Source organism: Ursus arctos, unplaced genomic scaffold, assembly GCF_023065955.2.
Source record: "Ursus arctos isolate Adak ecotype North America unplaced genomic scaffold, UrsArc2.0 scaffold_22, whole genome shotgun sequence".
In the NCBI taxonomy this organism is placed as follows: Eukaryota; Metazoa; Chordata; class Mammalia; order Carnivora; family Ursidae; genus Ursus; species Ursus arctos.
The window spans coordinates 51,712,101-51,728,462 of record NW_026622897.1 but is presented as its reverse complement, the minus strand read 5'-3'; the positions used below and the strand labels follow the sequence as shown (position 1 = coordinate 51,728,462).

The 16,362-nt window shown below is 59.5% G+C and overlaps 1 protein-coding gene across 3 annotated transcripts; it reads left to right on the top strand.

Annotated features, from left to right (window-relative positions):
- Nucleotides 1-1,960: 1,960 nt before the first annotated feature.
- Nucleotides 1,961-15,634, top strand: TSKU (tsukushi, small leucine rich proteoglycan). 3 transcript variants are annotated; one of them, XM_026518145.4, is made up of 2 exons: nt 1,961-2,050; nt 13,147-15,634. In XM_026518145.4, the coding sequence occupies exon 2, from the start codon at nt 13,155-13,157 to the stop codon at nt 14,229-14,231; it is 1,077 nt and encodes a 358-aa protein (XP_026373930.1). In that variant the 5' UTR covers nt 1,961-2,050; nt 13,147-13,154; the 3' UTR covers nt 14,232-15,634. The 3 variants fall into 3 exon arrangements, with proteins under 3 accessions (XP_026373930.1, XP_057172785.1, XP_048073317.1); XM_057316802.1 differs by lacking the exon at nt 1,961-2,050 and adding an exon at nt 2,058-2,855; XM_048217360.2 differs by lacking the exon at nt 1,961-2,050 and adding an exon at nt 6,856-11,062.
- The last annotated feature ends 728 nt before the right edge of the window (nt 15,635-16,362 follow it).

Below are 16,362 nucleotides of genomic sequence, written 5' to 3'. Positions count from 1 at the left end.
GCCCCCTCCCCCACAGGGAAGGGGGCTAGAGAGTCAGATGGCCATTCCCCAGTCCCTTCCCCTCCCAAGCCTGCCTCTGATGGGAGATGTCGAGGTATAAGAATCCTGGCAATTAACACGGCAGGACGGTGCTTCCTGTGAGCCAGATACTGCTTTACTTTACTGTTCACTTCTCCTAACAGCCTCTTTTGCAGCTGCAGAACCTCAGAGAGCACAGGCCCCTTGCTAAGATCACGCAAAGCCGGGCAGCGGCGGGGCTCTAAACCCTGTCCAAGCTCAGGGCCCTCACCAAATGCTTTCTTGGGGTCTCCTCCCCCAGGCAGGGAGAAGGGTCTGGGAAGGGCTCTCCGTCCTCCTGAGAGCACCGGGCTGCACAGCGAACGATTAGGGGGTGCCGAGTTGAATCGCAGCTGCGCATTTATTATGAGCTCAACTGTGAGGAAGTGACCGGACGCAAAGGAGTACAATTTCAAACACTGATGAGAAGTCTGGCTGCTCGGCCCTCCGGCCTCCTAGTTCGGGCAGCTGGGTTTCTAATTGGGGGAGGACAATGGGCAGAGGCAGAGGACAGAGGAGAGCTCTTCCGGTCCCACACTGATAAGACCAGGCTCCCAGCCTTCTCCCCGCACCTCCCTGATGGGCAGGGTCTGGGGGTCTCACCCAGGTGAGCACCGTCTACAGGACCTACACAGGGACTGGCTGCAGGGGAAGCCTCGCGAGAGCACTTTGTGCTCCGGGTAGCGATTCCGGTTTGCTGCCCTGAGGCTGGGGTAGCGGCCTCTACTCCTCCTTCCCCATCTCTACGTACCTCCCTCGTTTCCCAGGCAGACAGACAGACAGACAGACACACACACACAAGCCCAAGCAACTTTTTGTAATTAAAAAAAAAAAAGTAATAAAGAAATAAGAAGCAAAAAGACTGGGAGTGCAAGTCTGGGCCACTGCAGGGAGAACATTGCCCAATCTCTGCACCCAGGGGCCCTCTCCACAACAGGGGGTTCCTGGGAGGTCCAGGGTTCAAGACCAAAGACTCCTTCCACCCCTGGGCTTGATACCTCTGGGGTGCCTGACAACTTGTCTACGTGTGTTGAGACTCAAACTCACCCCCCTCCCCAGCCCCAGCCCCACATTAGAAATGCATCCACCAGGCAATTCCTCTCCCAATCCTCATTTTTAAAAGTTTTTGTTTTGTTTTGAGATGCCTTCCTGACCTTATAAACATAAAGGGGGTGAAGAGAGGATGAGCTGCAGAGGGAGGAATAAATGGTGCCTCGTCACACACGCAGTTTCCCTTCTTAGAAATCCGACCAGAAGTCCACGGTTCCCTTCAGAAAAAAGAAGTCCGCTGCGTTCCCTCTCCTCTCCGGCTAGTTTCTCTGCGGAAGCCTGCCTCTCTCCCCTCTGCGGGTTCGTCTTTCAGCCAGTCTGCTTCTCGCTAATGTCTCTGGACCTCTTTCACTCATTTAAAAAAAAAAAAGGAGGGGATGAACGCGAGAAGAGGGAACCCTCACCCACCCAATCTCTTTCTTACCAACGTCCCCCACCCTCTCTTTGACTCGCGCGCGCGCGCGCGCGCGCACACACACATATACACACACACACACACACACACACACACACACGCACTCTCGCGACCTCCAGATGTTCCCGACCGTGCGGCCATCTGCTGAGGTTGCTCAGGCGCTCTAGGGGAGGGGGCAGGGATCCCGGTTGCAGGAAGCTGGGAGCGAGGCCGACTGGAGTGGGCGAGAGCTGCGTGCGCACTTTTGAGACGCTCCCTAGGGTGGAACCCGGGCACTGCTAGGGCTTCGCAGGCGGGCGGGGGGCGGGGCGGGCGCGCGCCGGGAAAGTCGGCACTTTGGCGACACTCCCTACGTCGTTGGGCGGCGGGCCAGAGCCGCCACTGGGCGCCAGGAGGGCGGGGGGGCTCCCAGCGGCGGGCGGGGGCTGGGGGGCGGGCCGCGCCGCGCCGAGAAAAGCGCCGGCCGGAGGGCCCGCGGCCGGGCCGCCTGGGTGAGCGCGCCGAGGCGGCAGCGGCGCAGGCTTCCAGGTGGGTGTGGGTCCCGGGCGGAGCCCGAGTCCGCGCTGCGTGCGAAGGTCCGGAGCCCCCGACCTCAACCTCGCGGCCCCATCCGGCGGGCAGGCGGGCGGGCGGCGCTGGACTCTGGGGGCGGTCCCCGGGCCCCTCAACTTTTCCTGGATCCAGGGCGTCGGCAGTGGCTGCGGGGCGCCCGGGGCTCGGCCGGGGTAGGGAACCCGTACCAAGGGGAGAGGGCTTCCAGGAGACAAAGGCTCTGGGCGCGGGCCGGGGGCCGGCGCCTCTGGGGTCTTTGTGCGGACACGTGCATCACGCGTTTGTGGGTCTTTGTAGATTTGGATCCAGGGACGTGCATCTGCCCGCGCCTTTGTGTGTCCGTGGCTTTGTGTGGCTGTTTCGTGCCTGTGTCCACGTTTTGTGGGCCCGCGTTTGGTTGTGGGTGTGGGTGGGCTCATCGTCGTGTGTCCGCGTACGTGGTCTGTGCCTGTCGACGTGTCTGGGTTGGATGTCCGTGGAGTGTGTGCGCGCCGAGAGCCAGACACCGCCCCAACTCCTCGCTCCCCTGCTGTCCACCCGGGCCCCCGACTTGACTTCAAACTTTTCTACTGGTTCCTCAGGCAACAGCCCCCGTCCCCCTCCCGCTGCAGCCGGGGCGGGGGCGCTGGCAGCCCTCCCCTCCTTCACCTCTTGGGGTCCTTAGAGCCGCGAGGGGATAGAATAGGATGGGGGGGTGATCAGCCGCGCTAGGGGACTCGCCCAGGCCAGGGCTGGGCGGAGCGTGCCGGACACCCCAGCCGACTCAGCTGGGAGAGGAGAGGTAAGCGGCCAGTCCTGGGCTCCGGCGGGGGGCGGGAGGCGGGGGGGAGGCTGGAGACAGGAGTGGAGACGGCAGCCGGTGTTGCCCGCCCCGCGCTTCTCGGAGGGAGTGTATGTGACCGAGAGAGACGTGTCTGCTTGGCGAGAGGCCGGCCCCAGCCGCCGGCTCCGCTTTGAGATCCGCTCTCTGCTGGCGTCCCGCCCCCGGGGGGTGGGGGGAGCAGTCCTCCGACCCAGTAGGTGAGGAGGCGACGGCTTCTGGGATCCCGGCACTTACTGGTTCCCAGTGGGACGCCACGGGCCCACAGTCCGGCTCTGAGCGAGCTGCTGAGCCTGTCGGAGTCGCGGTCACCCTGTTGTGGTTGGGGCGAGAGAACTCCCTCTGGGTGCCCAGCGTGCAGTCGGGATTACCCGCGCTGCGGGATTCGGCCTGAGAGCCGTGCCGCCCACACTTGAGGTGACTCAGGAACTTCTCCGATCCTTCCTCCCTGCCTGCTCTACCCTTCAGATAAGTCCAGACTTGCGGAGCCTTAGGTCTGACCCGAGCGGGAGCGCTGAGGGGTGGGAGCCTGCTGGGCCTTTGATCCTGAGTCGAAGAGATAGCCCTAACACCTTCCCTTCCCTGCCCCCTCACCGCCCCCCAACCCTGGCGCAGTCTTTAACCTCGAGTTTTGGGGATGCTGCAGATGTGAAGGAGGGCCACGAGCCACTCACCTGGGAAGAAGGCAACCGTGGGCACTTTCCTTTCCGGGCCTCAGTTTCCCTTCTGGAAAGGAAGGTGTGAACAACTTCTCCCCTCCCTTTCTGTTGTGGCTGACTGGTTGAGACCTCAGAACCTGGAAACACTTTGATGTTTAACACACGCCTCCGTTCTGTCTTGAGCAGTTCCCCAGGCAGTAATTTGCTGTATTGAATGGGGAGAGGTGGCTTTGAAGTTAGGGAGGGATGAAGTGAGGTGGGCCTGGAGCCCCTGCAGCCCGGGAAAGGAAGGCTGGAATGCAGCTGTGGGGGGAGGCCAGGGGACTGTGCCAGGGAAGCAGGAAGTGTCTAGCACTGCATGGCTGTGTATTCTGATAACACCACAGAGGTGGTCAGCCTTGTGGACTATAAGATGTAAGGTGTGTGTTGGGGTGGGGTGGGGTGGGGATTGGAATTCCTCTGGGAGGGAGGGGAGGGGCCAAATATGAGGACCTTCAATGACAGGCCGGAGAGCTGGGATTTGAATCTGCAGGTGGGAAGCTGCTGGAGCGTTTAAACCAATCAGGGTGGGATTGGTAATTTCAGGAAACCTTCCTCTGTCTTGTGGGCAGTGCTGGAGACTGGGAGACCACTCTGCAGGCACAGTTAGAGTGAAGAATCTAGATTTTACTCCCGCTCCATGGCTTCTTAGCCCTGTGAGCTTGGGCAAGTAACTTTACCTCAGATTCTGTCTCCTCATCCTTCAGATGTGAGCAGCAGTAATTCCTGTCTCACTGATCCATTGTGAATGCCAAATAGGATGATGAGTCCCCGTGCTAACGAAATGGGACGAGTTTGTGCTGTGCCTTACAGTGCTGGATTGCACTGTCAACGGAGGCAGAGACAGCTTCACCTGCGGTCCTCAACCTGATTTCACCACCTGGCAAAGCCCAGAGTCTCCTGCAAGCTTGGGCCAGTTTCGTCCTCACCAAGCAGGAGGAAGCTTTCTGTCCAGGACATTTCATTCATCTGGTGTATCCCCTTTCGTGTGGCCAGGCCCCACGCAGGCGATGAGGAGGACACCGATCCAAAGATGGTCACAGACCACGAAGTGTATCATATTTTGACATGAGCAGCCCAGGGGCCAGGGGAGCCTAGGGCGACAGTGCTTGTTAAACAAAGAAAAGAAAGGCAGCTCTGTCATCTTCTCATCTTTGTCAGAGGAACAGCCTGTGCAAAGGCGTGGGGCCCTAGAAGCAAGCCAGGCTTCTAGTCTGGCAAGCTGTCTCTGTGGGATGGGTTTCAAGTGGGAGCAATGGTGAGGTCCCAGGCTTCTGTTGGGATTGTACTGTGGCGCCCAGTAAGGCTGACAGTTGGAGGCAGGGGGCCAGGAACAGCGCTGTTGTAGCGGTCCAGGCCAGGAGGGCTCCTGAGCTGAACCTGGGCAGGGCGAGGTCACTGCCCGGCTTGCGGGGTGAGAGAGGTGAAGACGGTGACCCACCTACGCAGGGATAGCCGCCAATTCGCATTCTGTCCTCCTTGTGCACAGATGACACTCCCGCTTCAGCCTGCTTTGGCTCTGCAACCTTGCGAGACCCCCTTCCCAATTCCCTGATAGATCCTGGTCGGCATTCGTAGCGCAGACAGGGCCCTGGATGGTGCGCCAGGAGAGAATCCAAGGCTCCGGATGCATTTCGGATTCTTTAAACTCTGCCCCTGCCTCACCTTCAGATCTGCTGGTGTCATAGCTCCTTTTCCTTTCCTGGCCCCTGAAAGCAGTCATGAGGGGGCAGGAACCCCCGTGCAATGAGCACCAATGTGCGCCAGGCCCGGGACTGTGTCTTCATTTTACGTTGTGTAATCATCCCGGTGACCTGCTGGGAGCAATACCACAATTCTCACCACGTTACAGAGGAAGCCTCGGACTCGGGTGAGGGCACACGCAAGCCTCCCAGCAGGAGAGGCTCTCGGGTTGGAGTCCGGTCCGCCTGGCTGCAAAACCCATCCCCTCGCCCCAGACTGCCTCCCCGTGAGTCCACACAGGCTGCCTTCCAGCGAAGGCAACTTGGCAAGCTTCAGGAAGAAGACGTGCTGGACGGAGGTAATAGTCTTGGGAGCCGTGTCCATTTCCCTGTAGATCGTCCTCCTCGGGCAAGGTCACTGGGCCCAACTGTGCCAGGGATAATGTCATAGAGGAGGCCAGGCACTGGCTGTCAGAGGACCTGGAGCCTGAGTCCAGCCCCTGTCCTCACTGGCTGTGTGATTCTGGACAGAGCACCGAACCCCTCTGGGTCTCTTCGCGGAGCTGTAAGAGAGACACAGTGCCAGCCAACCTGCTGATCCTGCAAGGTGACTGAACGGATCATAGCGGAGGCGGCGGAAAGGTTAAGAGGCGTCCTTTGGTGCAGTGGTAGTATTCGGCATGCCTGGTGCCTCTCCCTGTGTTACCCGCTCTGCCAGCTCCGGTGCTCAGCGCAAGGACATACACATCAATGCGACTCCAGCCCTGCTCGCAGGACAGACAGGGAAACGTAATCACAGTCCAGCACGATCAGCTCTAGCCGTCGCCCACACAGGCCCATTTGTAAGTTGAGTCCCAGTGGTATAAGGAGGGATTTGGAGCTCAGACGTCTGGGTTTGAGCCCTGGTTCCTCTACGACCCAGCTGAATACTATCAGTCTCGTCTGCGAAAATAGGGACAGTGATCCCCATGGGCAAGGACTGTGATGAGGTAGAAACAAGATGGCGGCATAGAAGGTGCGTGGTGAGCTGACGTGTTGGTACAGATGTGTGGCATTAGTGATTCTGTTGGGAGAGTCAGCCCTCAAGGCCCTGAAATTCTTTCTGCCTTGCGTTTCCAGAGCTGATGTGGGGGTGTGGGTGGGGGGCAGGACGTTCGCGGAATTTCCACCTGGGGATTTCGCTGGCATCGGCCCAAGTGAGCTCATGGCAGAGAGAACAGGGTGGGAGGCAGCTCAGCACTGAGCGGCCTGTCTCAGGTGGGTGCTGGGGCCCTGGTCCAGCCCAAGGCTCAGCCTCCCACCCACCTTCTGCCTGTGCCAGCGGCTCCCTCTTGCAGTTGTGGTGAGGAGCTGGCAGACCTTTGGCCCAGAAATGCTGCGGTAGGGCACCAGGGGTAGGCACCTGGGGCCAGGAAGACCTAAGCCAGAACCCCAAGCTCTAGGTCGGTCTCAGAGAAGAAGGAGGGAGTTTGGGGCCTGGCCAGCCAACACCAGCACGCTGTCCAGAGAATGTTAGTATAAGCAGTCACAGACCTGCCCGGGGCTTGGCACTGCGCTGGGTCCTTGACGGGGGTGGGGGGGGGACATAAAGAAGAATGACACGGCCATTGCCTTCTGGAAGCTCAATGATTCATCGCCGTCATCAACTGCCACACATGGAGCACTTAGCATGTGGCAGACATTGAGCTGAGTGTTTCACATGCTATCCCATAATGCTTTGACCAACCCCTTGTCGTCGCCCCTATTGAGGACACCGAGACCCAACAAGGTTGGCACTTGCTAAGGCGTGCAGGCCCGGGGCTGGCCTTCCACTTGGGTCTGAGTGCCGCAGCTGATCCTGAATTGCTGGCCTGCTCCCTCAGCCGAGTGTCCGCCATGGCCTCCCGGCCTGGCTCTGACCCCAGCGGGTGGAAGGGATGAACAGGTGAGGAAGGCAGGGTCACGGCCCAAGCCGCTCACACCTGAAGTCAGGAGACAGGCAGGTAAATCACAGGAGAGAATGCAGTCCGTATGCACCCGAAGGAGGCGCGCGGACGGCGTGAGAGGCCCAGGGCGGGAGCCGCAGCTCTGGGGCCCGAGTGGACAGAACAGGCCAGGGCCACGGCGGGCCAGGTGGATGCAGGCGCTGCAGTCAGGCGTGGGGACCCGGGTCCTGGGCCCTGCTCTGCCGTTTCCTTGTTGTCACTACCCCCGCTGGGCCTGTTTCCCATGATCTCTGGGGGACCTTCCAGTTCCCCACCCTGAATTCTCCAAGTTTGAGGAGGTGCGAGCAAGGGCCAAGAGTTGTTCAGAGCTCCTCACCGTAGGTTCAGGTCAAGATGGGGGCTCAGCTGGGGGAGGGAGGACCGTGGGGACAGCGTGCCTCTGTGGCAGAGTGAACTTGATGTCTGTAGGTAGAAGGAGAGGTTGGGAGGGCTTTGAGAAGGGGAGTGATGTGGCCACAGCTGTCCTGGGGGCTGTCCGAGCAGGCCCTCGCTGGGAAGGAGAGCTGCCTCGAGTCTGTTAGTAAATAACCATGTGGCTCTTGCTTCTGACCTCTCAGGGCCATCAGCCAACTTTCCTTAGAGTCACAGTCACCAAGGAATAACTCCTGGCCCCAGCCCAGAGGACCTTATGCTATGTGCCCCTAACCCAGGGTGGGTAGTTTCTAAGCCCTCGTGTTCTGTAGGCTGGCTGACCAGGGTCTTTTATCTGCAGGGTGGGGTTTGGAGAAGAAGTGCTACATCTTGGGCCAAAGATCCCTTTTCTCCCTTCCTTAGATGGTGGTCACCTGTCTGCCTTTCCCTTTCTCCCCAGGGTAGATCACAGGTCCCAGAGGGAGGCAGAGTCCGTACCGTTACATAGATGGGGAAACCGAGGCTCAAAGAAAGAAAACTGTGAAGGTCACACAGGTGGAATGCTGGGCACTAGAATCCGGTTCTTCTGGGTCCAAGGCAGGTGTTAGCGATCTTATTCTGACTTGCTCTCCTGTCCCACTGCTGGTATGTAAGCCTCGTGAGGACGGGGGCCTTGTCCCGCCACCCCCCCCCCAACATACACCTCCCGTGGCCTCGCACGGCGCCCTGCACTCGGTAGAGATTTAGTGAATGCTTCTGGTACGTGTTGACGTCCTGAGACACTGGAGATGCACGGTCTGGGCTAAACGTCTCTCTCCCCGCGAAGCCGGAGGAGCTGAGGCTCAAAGAGGAGAGGGGACTTGTCCACAGGTGTGAGCAGGCCAGGCTGGGGCTCCTGACTGTCCCCCAGGGTCAGTCTTGTCACCATGCACAGTCGTCCTGTTGCCTCCCCTTCACCCCCAGAGAGTGATGAAGGGATTGGGGGAGGGCCCCTGGGGGACTCCTGTGCCACAGCGGGGGAGAGGCACAGGCACTCATCAACCGCATGTCTGCCTCGTCCTGGCGCTGTGGTCTCTGGTCCTCACAACGACCCCTTGAGGAAGGTGGTGTTGTCTTCATTTTAGGTGAGGAAACAGCTGAGAGAGGAAGTCACTTCCCGAAGTTGCCAGGATCGTAGCTCCTTCAGAGCCGAACTGATCAGAGGGAATGGATCCCAGAATGACATCTGGAGGGCCACCCCTGACCGGTGGCAGAGGCCTCCTAGAATAACAAGTCGGGAAAAGCTCTGGGGCGCTGCACAGTTTCCCCAGGAAGGGGCGCTGTGATTGAGCAAGGACCTCCACAGTGGATATGGCTATAGGTCCGATCGAAAGGCGCTCTTTCCATCATGTGGCCTCCACTCCCCCCACCCCGGGGCCTCATTTCTCTACGGGAAGATTCAGCTTCCCAGTCTCATCTTCACACCTATCTTCTCTAAGGCCGATGGGGCCAGCATCACTGTCCCAGATTCATAGTCTAAGGAACTGGTCCGGAGAGGTAAAGTGACTCGCCTGGTTCACACTGCAGGTTAGCACCCAAGGTTTCTGGTGGTTTCCATCAAGGGGAACTCAACATTCCTCATCCCTTCTCAGATCCAGCAGCCCTATGGAGAAACAGTGTACCTTCTGGGAAAAAACTGCTCTCCCAGGGGATGCCCATAAGAGCTTTGACATGTTCCATATGTGTGAGCTGAAGGAAGGAGGAAGAGAGATGGGTCAGGCCTGCCTGCTGGCCTCCACCCACCTGCTCCCTGTCTGTGGGGGAAGGCAGGGTAACCCACACTGCAGTCTTCCCATGTGCTAGGCAGACGAAACCATTCTGTTTCGTCTCCACCACAGTCCTGTGAGCTGGCTATTCACATCTCCATTTTCCGGATGGGGAGACTAAGGCTCAGAGATTGTGGCTAGCCAAGATCGGAGAAAGCCGAGATGGCCATGGTCTTTTAGGAGGCTCTGTGAGTATGTTTGTCAGTGTGTTTTATATATATTTCTCCTGTAAGAGAGGAAATAGGGGAGAAAAGGAGATTAAGACATGTTTAAATCGCTCAAAGTTCTACCATCTAAAGAAAAACTACTGTTATGTGGATATATTTTCTTCTAGACTTTCCAAAATTAGGATTTGGGTTGGTTGTGTGTGGGGTTTTTTTTAATGCATAGTTATAATTTTCCTAGACATGCAATTTGTCCTTATGATACCTAACATTATGGCATCAGCCCCCTCTATGAGGCTGCCAACTTTTCTGAGCATGATTTTTATGGACTCCGTAAGACCCCCAGGAGACTTCAACGTCCATCCTGAGTGGGCTGGGAAGTCCTAGTCTGGAATCAGGAGACCAGAGCCTGAACATGGGCCACCACCCCCTCACTAGGGGCCGTGGACAAGTCACTGCACGATGGGTCACAGGCTCCACATCACTCCAGTGCCTGGTGGCACACCCTGCTCTGTGGCCCTCGTGCCATCCAAACAGCAAAGGCCTTTTGTGAACTATAAAGAGCCGCACCCCTGGCCAGAATATTCCTTATCTTCCCTCAGTCTCCCCCTGAGAAAGTTCTGCCTTCCCCTTGGCTCCTGAGCCTTTTGCTAAGGGCTTGGCGCCACAGCGCCAGGCCCTAGCATCTCTGAGACACTCACACAAAGGCACCCCTCCCGATGTCACCCCAGAGGGGATCTCCTCTGGGCAGGACAGGGACACCGGCCCACACCTCAGAAGTCGTAAGGCACCAGGGATTCTTCCTTCCTCTTGACTGCGTGGGACACCCCGGAGAGGCCTCTGGGCTGTGTCGCGAGCTCACAAAAGCCCCGGAGCCACTGAGTATTAAAGACCGTGGCACGCGCGTCTTCACAGCTGCCAGTGGCAAAGCAGAGCCTGGCCTGAGCTCTCTGGCCATGTCGTGGCCGTGTCGCTCTTCCTTTCCCAGCCAAGTACAGAAGCGCGCGTTCCGCTTGGCCCGAACCAGGTCGGAGGTTACCAAGGCCTGGGTTCAGTTCTCATCGTCCCTTTCCTCTAAAGTGGACCCAAGACTGCTGACCGCCTGGCGTGACTGCAGATGTGGGGGGGAATGTGCGTCCAGCACTGGCCCGTCGTGAGGACCGGCTCGGACTGTCCCCGTCAGCATTTGCCACCGGGAATGGCCAGGCCTGGCCCAGAACAGGGGCCCCGGCAGAGGTGGCCGCTGTGCAGGGCTGAGCGCGGACCAGCGCAGTTATGCGGGTGGGCCTCGGTCTGTGCTCCCGCTCCCTTTACGTCAGCTGTCCTGTCTCCAGTGGCCTGGTGATGACCACCTTGCGTTCGTGCCCGGCTCCTCACAGTTCGCATTGCGCTTTGGTGGGAGCTGAATCGCCTCGTGTGAAGAGGGCAGGGCAGGAGTGACCGCCTTGCGGAACAGAGGACAGGCGGGGGCCTGGGGAGGCCGGTAAGAGGCCCTGCTCTGGAGGAGAGGGTTGGGGCTCTGTCGGGCTGCCGGTTACATAAGCAGGAGCTCACGAGGGGCCATCTGGCATTTAATAGGCACATTGTATAATCACCTTTGGGAACCAAAGGGTAACCTCGGGGCCTTTGTGTGTGTGTGTGTAGTGTTTGTTTAAACCCCAGGAAGGGTGCGTGTGGGCAGATCGGCTTGGCCGGGAAGGTGGGGCTCTGAGTGGTAATGAACCCCTGTGGTGAGAAACTCACCCAGCAGAACAAAGGGGGCCTGGAGCAACTCAATATTTTCCTTTTGGTTCCAGACATTGGAACACTCTGTCCTGCCTCAGTTGGGACCAAGCCCAGGATGCACCTGGGCCGGGTTTAATCCTCAAATTGGACTCTACAAAAGAAAGGGGTGGGAGAGGAGAGGCCCACAAGGAGGGGGGCGGAGAGAAGAGCCCCACTTCTCGCTGACCCTGGGCAGAGCCGGAGTGCGGATCAGATGGCTGCCCCTTTAAAGTTTCATGTAGGGCTGGTAATGCTATCCTGCTGTTCCCTCCCCACCCACCCCTCCCTGAGGGCCAGTGGGAGGGATGGGTGTGGGGGAAGACTGAGCAGGGGGGCAGGGCAGGGCCACCCCAGATGAAGAGACCTGCTGGGGTGAGGCTGAGTGCCTTCTGTCTCCCGGCAGAGTGGCCGCTGTGTGGCAGGAGGGAGGTAACCACAGACTGTGCTGTGAGAGGCTTCACAACTCAACCCTCTCTCATCCCCCTGCAAGCCCCTCCCTCAGCACCTCTGTCTGCAGAGCTGCCGTGGGTGTGAACTCAGGCTGTGGGTGGGTGTGAGGAATGAATGCAACAACATACATGGAGTGCCCGGCATCGCCGGCAGCTACTGTTATAATTGTACAGGGAGGGAAACTGAGGCCAGGGAGGGAAGTAGCTTGTGTTATAGCATGTGTCAGTGGGAAAAGCCCCTCTTGGGCTTCTCTCCGCTGGCCACCTCCCCAGTCCTGGAGGAAGCAGATGAAAAGAGGGGAATTGGGATTGAGCAGGCCTGGGTTCTAATCCTGCCCTGCTTTTCCTAGTTTGGGAGAAAACCCTGTTCCTCTGTGAGCCTCTAGTTCTTCATCTGTATAATGAAGGAACCAGCCCAGCTGCCTGCCCTTGGTCAAAGGAAGGGCCAACAGGGCATAATAGCTGCATCAGCTGTGGGTAGGGACAAGGCAAGGGAGAAGGGGCTTGGGACAGGTGTCCCCAGAACCCATCTGAAAGTCTAGGCACAGGGTCCCCAGTTGGAATAAGGATCCTGCCTCTGGAGAACAGGCCAGGGAGTGGACTCAGGACTAGGGACTCAGCTGTTGTTACCCACGAAAGGGGTAGGGTGGGAACAGTCACTGCAGGCCCCCCTTACAGGGAGAGGTTTCAGTCTCGGGGATGGAGTGTGGGTCTCAGACATGGCTCAGCCACTGCCACACCACGACAGTGAGTCATGCTTCCTCTGTACTCCATCCAGGTCCTTTCCCCCATACATGTGGCCGTGCATAGCTCTCTGAACCTTCCACATCTCAGTTCCCTCTTCGTGAAGTGGCCACGGAATAGCGCCTTGAGTTTCTGCCATTATGAGGGTTAAGTGGGACTGCGCCGGGAGGCGGGTAGTGCAGCGCCCAGCACCCAGCACTTGCTCAGCAGAGACAGATGGAGCACCGGAGGCTGTCAGAGCTGGAGAGGGCAGCCAAAGACCCATCCAGTCCAGGAGGGTTCCAGCAGGGTGGTAAGCAGGCTGGAAGGTTCCAAGTGCCCACCCTCACACCAGCCAGAGCATGCCTGCCTTTACGTGCTCATCTTTTTTTAAGCAAGTGTTCCGCTGCTCCGCCGATCTGGCCTAACCCCTTCACCATACAGGTGGAGAGACTCAGGCCAGAGAGGAGCAGGGACCAGGGTGTTTGGGGGAGCAACCTGGGAGGACAGGACTGGCAGTGGCAACGTTCGGCTATGCCTAGATACACCGGCTCGAGGCTTCTGTGCTAGGGCGAGAACCATCTGGTATGGGGTACCCGCTGCCGTCCCTCACCTGTGGCTCTCTTTCCAGCCCCCACCATGCCGTGGCCCCTGCTGCTGCCCCCGCTGCTGTTGCTGCTGGCTGCGAGCGGGGCCCAGACGACCCGGCCATGCTTCCCCGGATGCCAGTGCGAGGTGGAGACCTTTGGCCTCTTCGACAGCTTCAGCCTGACCCGCGTGGATTGCAGTGGCCTGGGCCCCCACATCGTGCCCGTGCCCATCCCTCTGGACACGGCGCACTTGGACCTGTCCTCCAACCGGCTGGAGACCGTGAACGAGTCGGTGCTGGCCGGGCCGGGCTACACCACGCTGGCTGGTCTGGATCTCAGCCACAACCTGCTCGCCAGCATCTCGCCCACCGCCTTCTCCCGCCTTCGCTACCTGGAGTCGCTTGACATCAGCCACAATGGCCTGGCGGCTCTGCCGGCGGAAAGCTTCACCAGCTCACCCCTGAGCGACGTGAATCTCAGCCACAACCGGCTCCGGGAGGTCTCGGTGTCCGCCTTCTCCACCCACAGCCAGGCCCCGGCGCTGCACGTGGACCTCTCCCACAACCTGCTCCACCGCCTGGTGCCCCAGCCTGCGGGGGCCGGCCTGCCCACGCCCGCCATCCAGAGCCTGAACCTGGCCTGGAACCGGCTCCGCACCGTACCCGACCTCCGGGACCTGCCCCTGCGCTACCTGAGCCTGGATGGGAACCCGCTGGCCGCCATCGGCCCGGGCGCCTTCAGGGGGCTGGCGGGCCTCACGCACCTGTCACTGGGCAGCCTGCAAGGTCTCCCCCAGCTGGCGCCCTACGGCTTCCGCGAGCTGCAGAGCTTACAGGTCTTGGACCTGTCGGGCAACCCCAAGCTCAAGTGGGCGGGAGCCGAGGTGTTCTCAGGCCTGGGCGCCCTGCAGGAGCTGGACCTGTCGGGCACGGGCCTGCTGCCTCTGCCCGACACGCTGCTCCTCCAGCTGCCCGCGCTGCAGAGCGTCCGCGCCGGCCAGGGGCTGTGGTGCCGGCGGCTGGTGCGGGGGGGCGCCTACCCTCGGCAGCCTGGCTCCGGCCCCAAGGTGGCCCTGCACTGCGTGGACACCCGGGACTCGGCTGCTAAGGGCCCCGACACTTTGTGACAAATGGCGTAGCCTGGGGCCACATAACGGACTGCTGCCCTGGGCTCCCTTGGGGCCCGGGTAACTTATATTTTCATGTGCCAATGCCAGGGGGCACCCTGCGGGCGTCTGTGGCAGCATCCTCGGAAGAGAGCTGCGGACCTGGGGAGAGGCTTTGGAGCAGGAACAAAGTCTTGCCCCTTTGTGTCGTCCCCCAAACCATAAGTAGAAGGTCTTCGATGCCAAACCAGACAGCAGTCCCCTGCTGTCCTTCCCCACTTGTCCCCGAAGTGCCTTCCCTCAGGCCTGGGCCAGCCTGACCCGTGACAGGAGGAGGGTGGAAGGGAGCCACTGCTGCCGGGCGGAGGTCAGGCCACGGCTGAGCATCCCCCTGGGCCCGCGGTCCAGTCACTCAGGGGCACGGGCTGCCTTTCTGAGGTAGCCCCCTCTTTGCTCTGGGCACATGAGGCCCACCTCATCCTTTTCTTTTCCTCTGGAACCCTGGGTAGGACCTTAGTCATGGAAGGAGCTGGAGAAAAAGTCAAGTGCACTGCCCCATGAGACAGACGGGGCAACTGAGGTCTAGAGAAGGAAAATGGCTACTCTGAGGCGCCACGGCGGAGGCGTAACCAGCCCAGCGCCCTGCCTCGCAGTGAGGCCCTTTGCACTTTTCTGTCTTCTCTGAATCATGCCCTTTGTCCCCTCCTGGGCTCCCCCATCCTGTCATTTGTGCGCTTTCCCTGTATTCCCAGGACCAGCAAGGGCCTCGGAGGTGGGACTCTGGGCCCCGAGACCAGCTGTGCGGCCCAGGTTAAGTCAGTTCACCGCCAAGCCTCTGAAGCTTATCCCAGCCCTACCAGTTTCCCACTCTGGCATGGGGTCCCCCAGCATCAAGACTGGAAATTCATCCATTGACCCCTGAGGTGTACTGCAAGGAGTTGAGGCAGGCCTGGAAACCCCAAGGGGCCTCCTGGATGCAGCCCCCACTGGCCCTGAGCCCCACAGCCTGTCTCCCCCATCCATCAGGAGGCAGGTACGCCCATCAGAGTTTATGCTGCACCCCAGATGACATCTCAGCTTCCCAGCCCTGGGCACTTTCCTTAGTCTTTGTTTTATAAAAGTTGTTGCTTTTGTAAAGGACTGTCACTTCAACCACCCCACCCCCCACCCCTGCCGGCAGGGGATGGAAACCTGTCATTTGTAAAAGAAGAAAAACATTGCATTTGTTCACTTTTGTAATACTGTGTCCTGGGGATGCGCTGAAGGGGGAGGTGTTGGGTGGAAGCCTGGGCGTTTGTGGCCTATTGGGCCTCAGGGGGCTGGTCCCACAGAGATGCCCACAGGACAATGAGAACTCTGTCCTCCCCCACCAGCCCCACGCTACACCTAACTGGTCCTTGATTGAATAAACACTATAAAGAGTCCCTCTTTCCATCCTTCCACCCGCATTCACTCCACGGCCTGGCCCTGGGCAGCCTGTTCTCCCAGAAAAGCCCAGGAGGCTCGCAGGATTTGGACGGTGAGCCGACATGAGGGAGGCAGTTATTCAGGAGTGGCTGCTCCTTTCGCTGTAGCTGGTACCCTGTCTGGCCTTCTCTCCCCCGTCCCTGCTGCCCCAGCTCCAGGAACACGTCAGGCCCTGGCACAGCTGTGCCTTTGCTCAGGCTGTTCCTCCGGGGCCTTGCCCTTCCGCCACCCCTGCCGCTCCACTCCTCCCCATTCTAATAGACCTGCTTCCTCCCTCACCTTCTCAGAAGGTTTCCCTAAGGTCCCCCCTCCCCTCCCTCCTGAGCTCCAGCAGTACCTGGTTCCTGCTTGGCATTTTGGCTGCTGCCTACCCTAACTCCCGTTTGCATACTTCCAGTTCTGGGAACTGGTTTCCAGCTCATCTGAATGCCTGTGCTGTCTCTAAGTTGTCGTCCTAACTGGCAAAGGTCCGCGGGAACATCCATCACCATCATCACCAACAATGACAAGGTTTTTTCTGCTGTCTGCTCTGTGCCGGGGGACTCATGTTCTCGGAGTGTGAGTGGGAAGGACACACAGAAGATACCTGGCCGTAAGAGCTGCACAGGGAGCTGTGAGAGCCCTGTGGTGGGGCTAGGAAAGCTTCCTGGAGGAGGTGGGTCCACAGAGCTGAGGACAAGGGGAC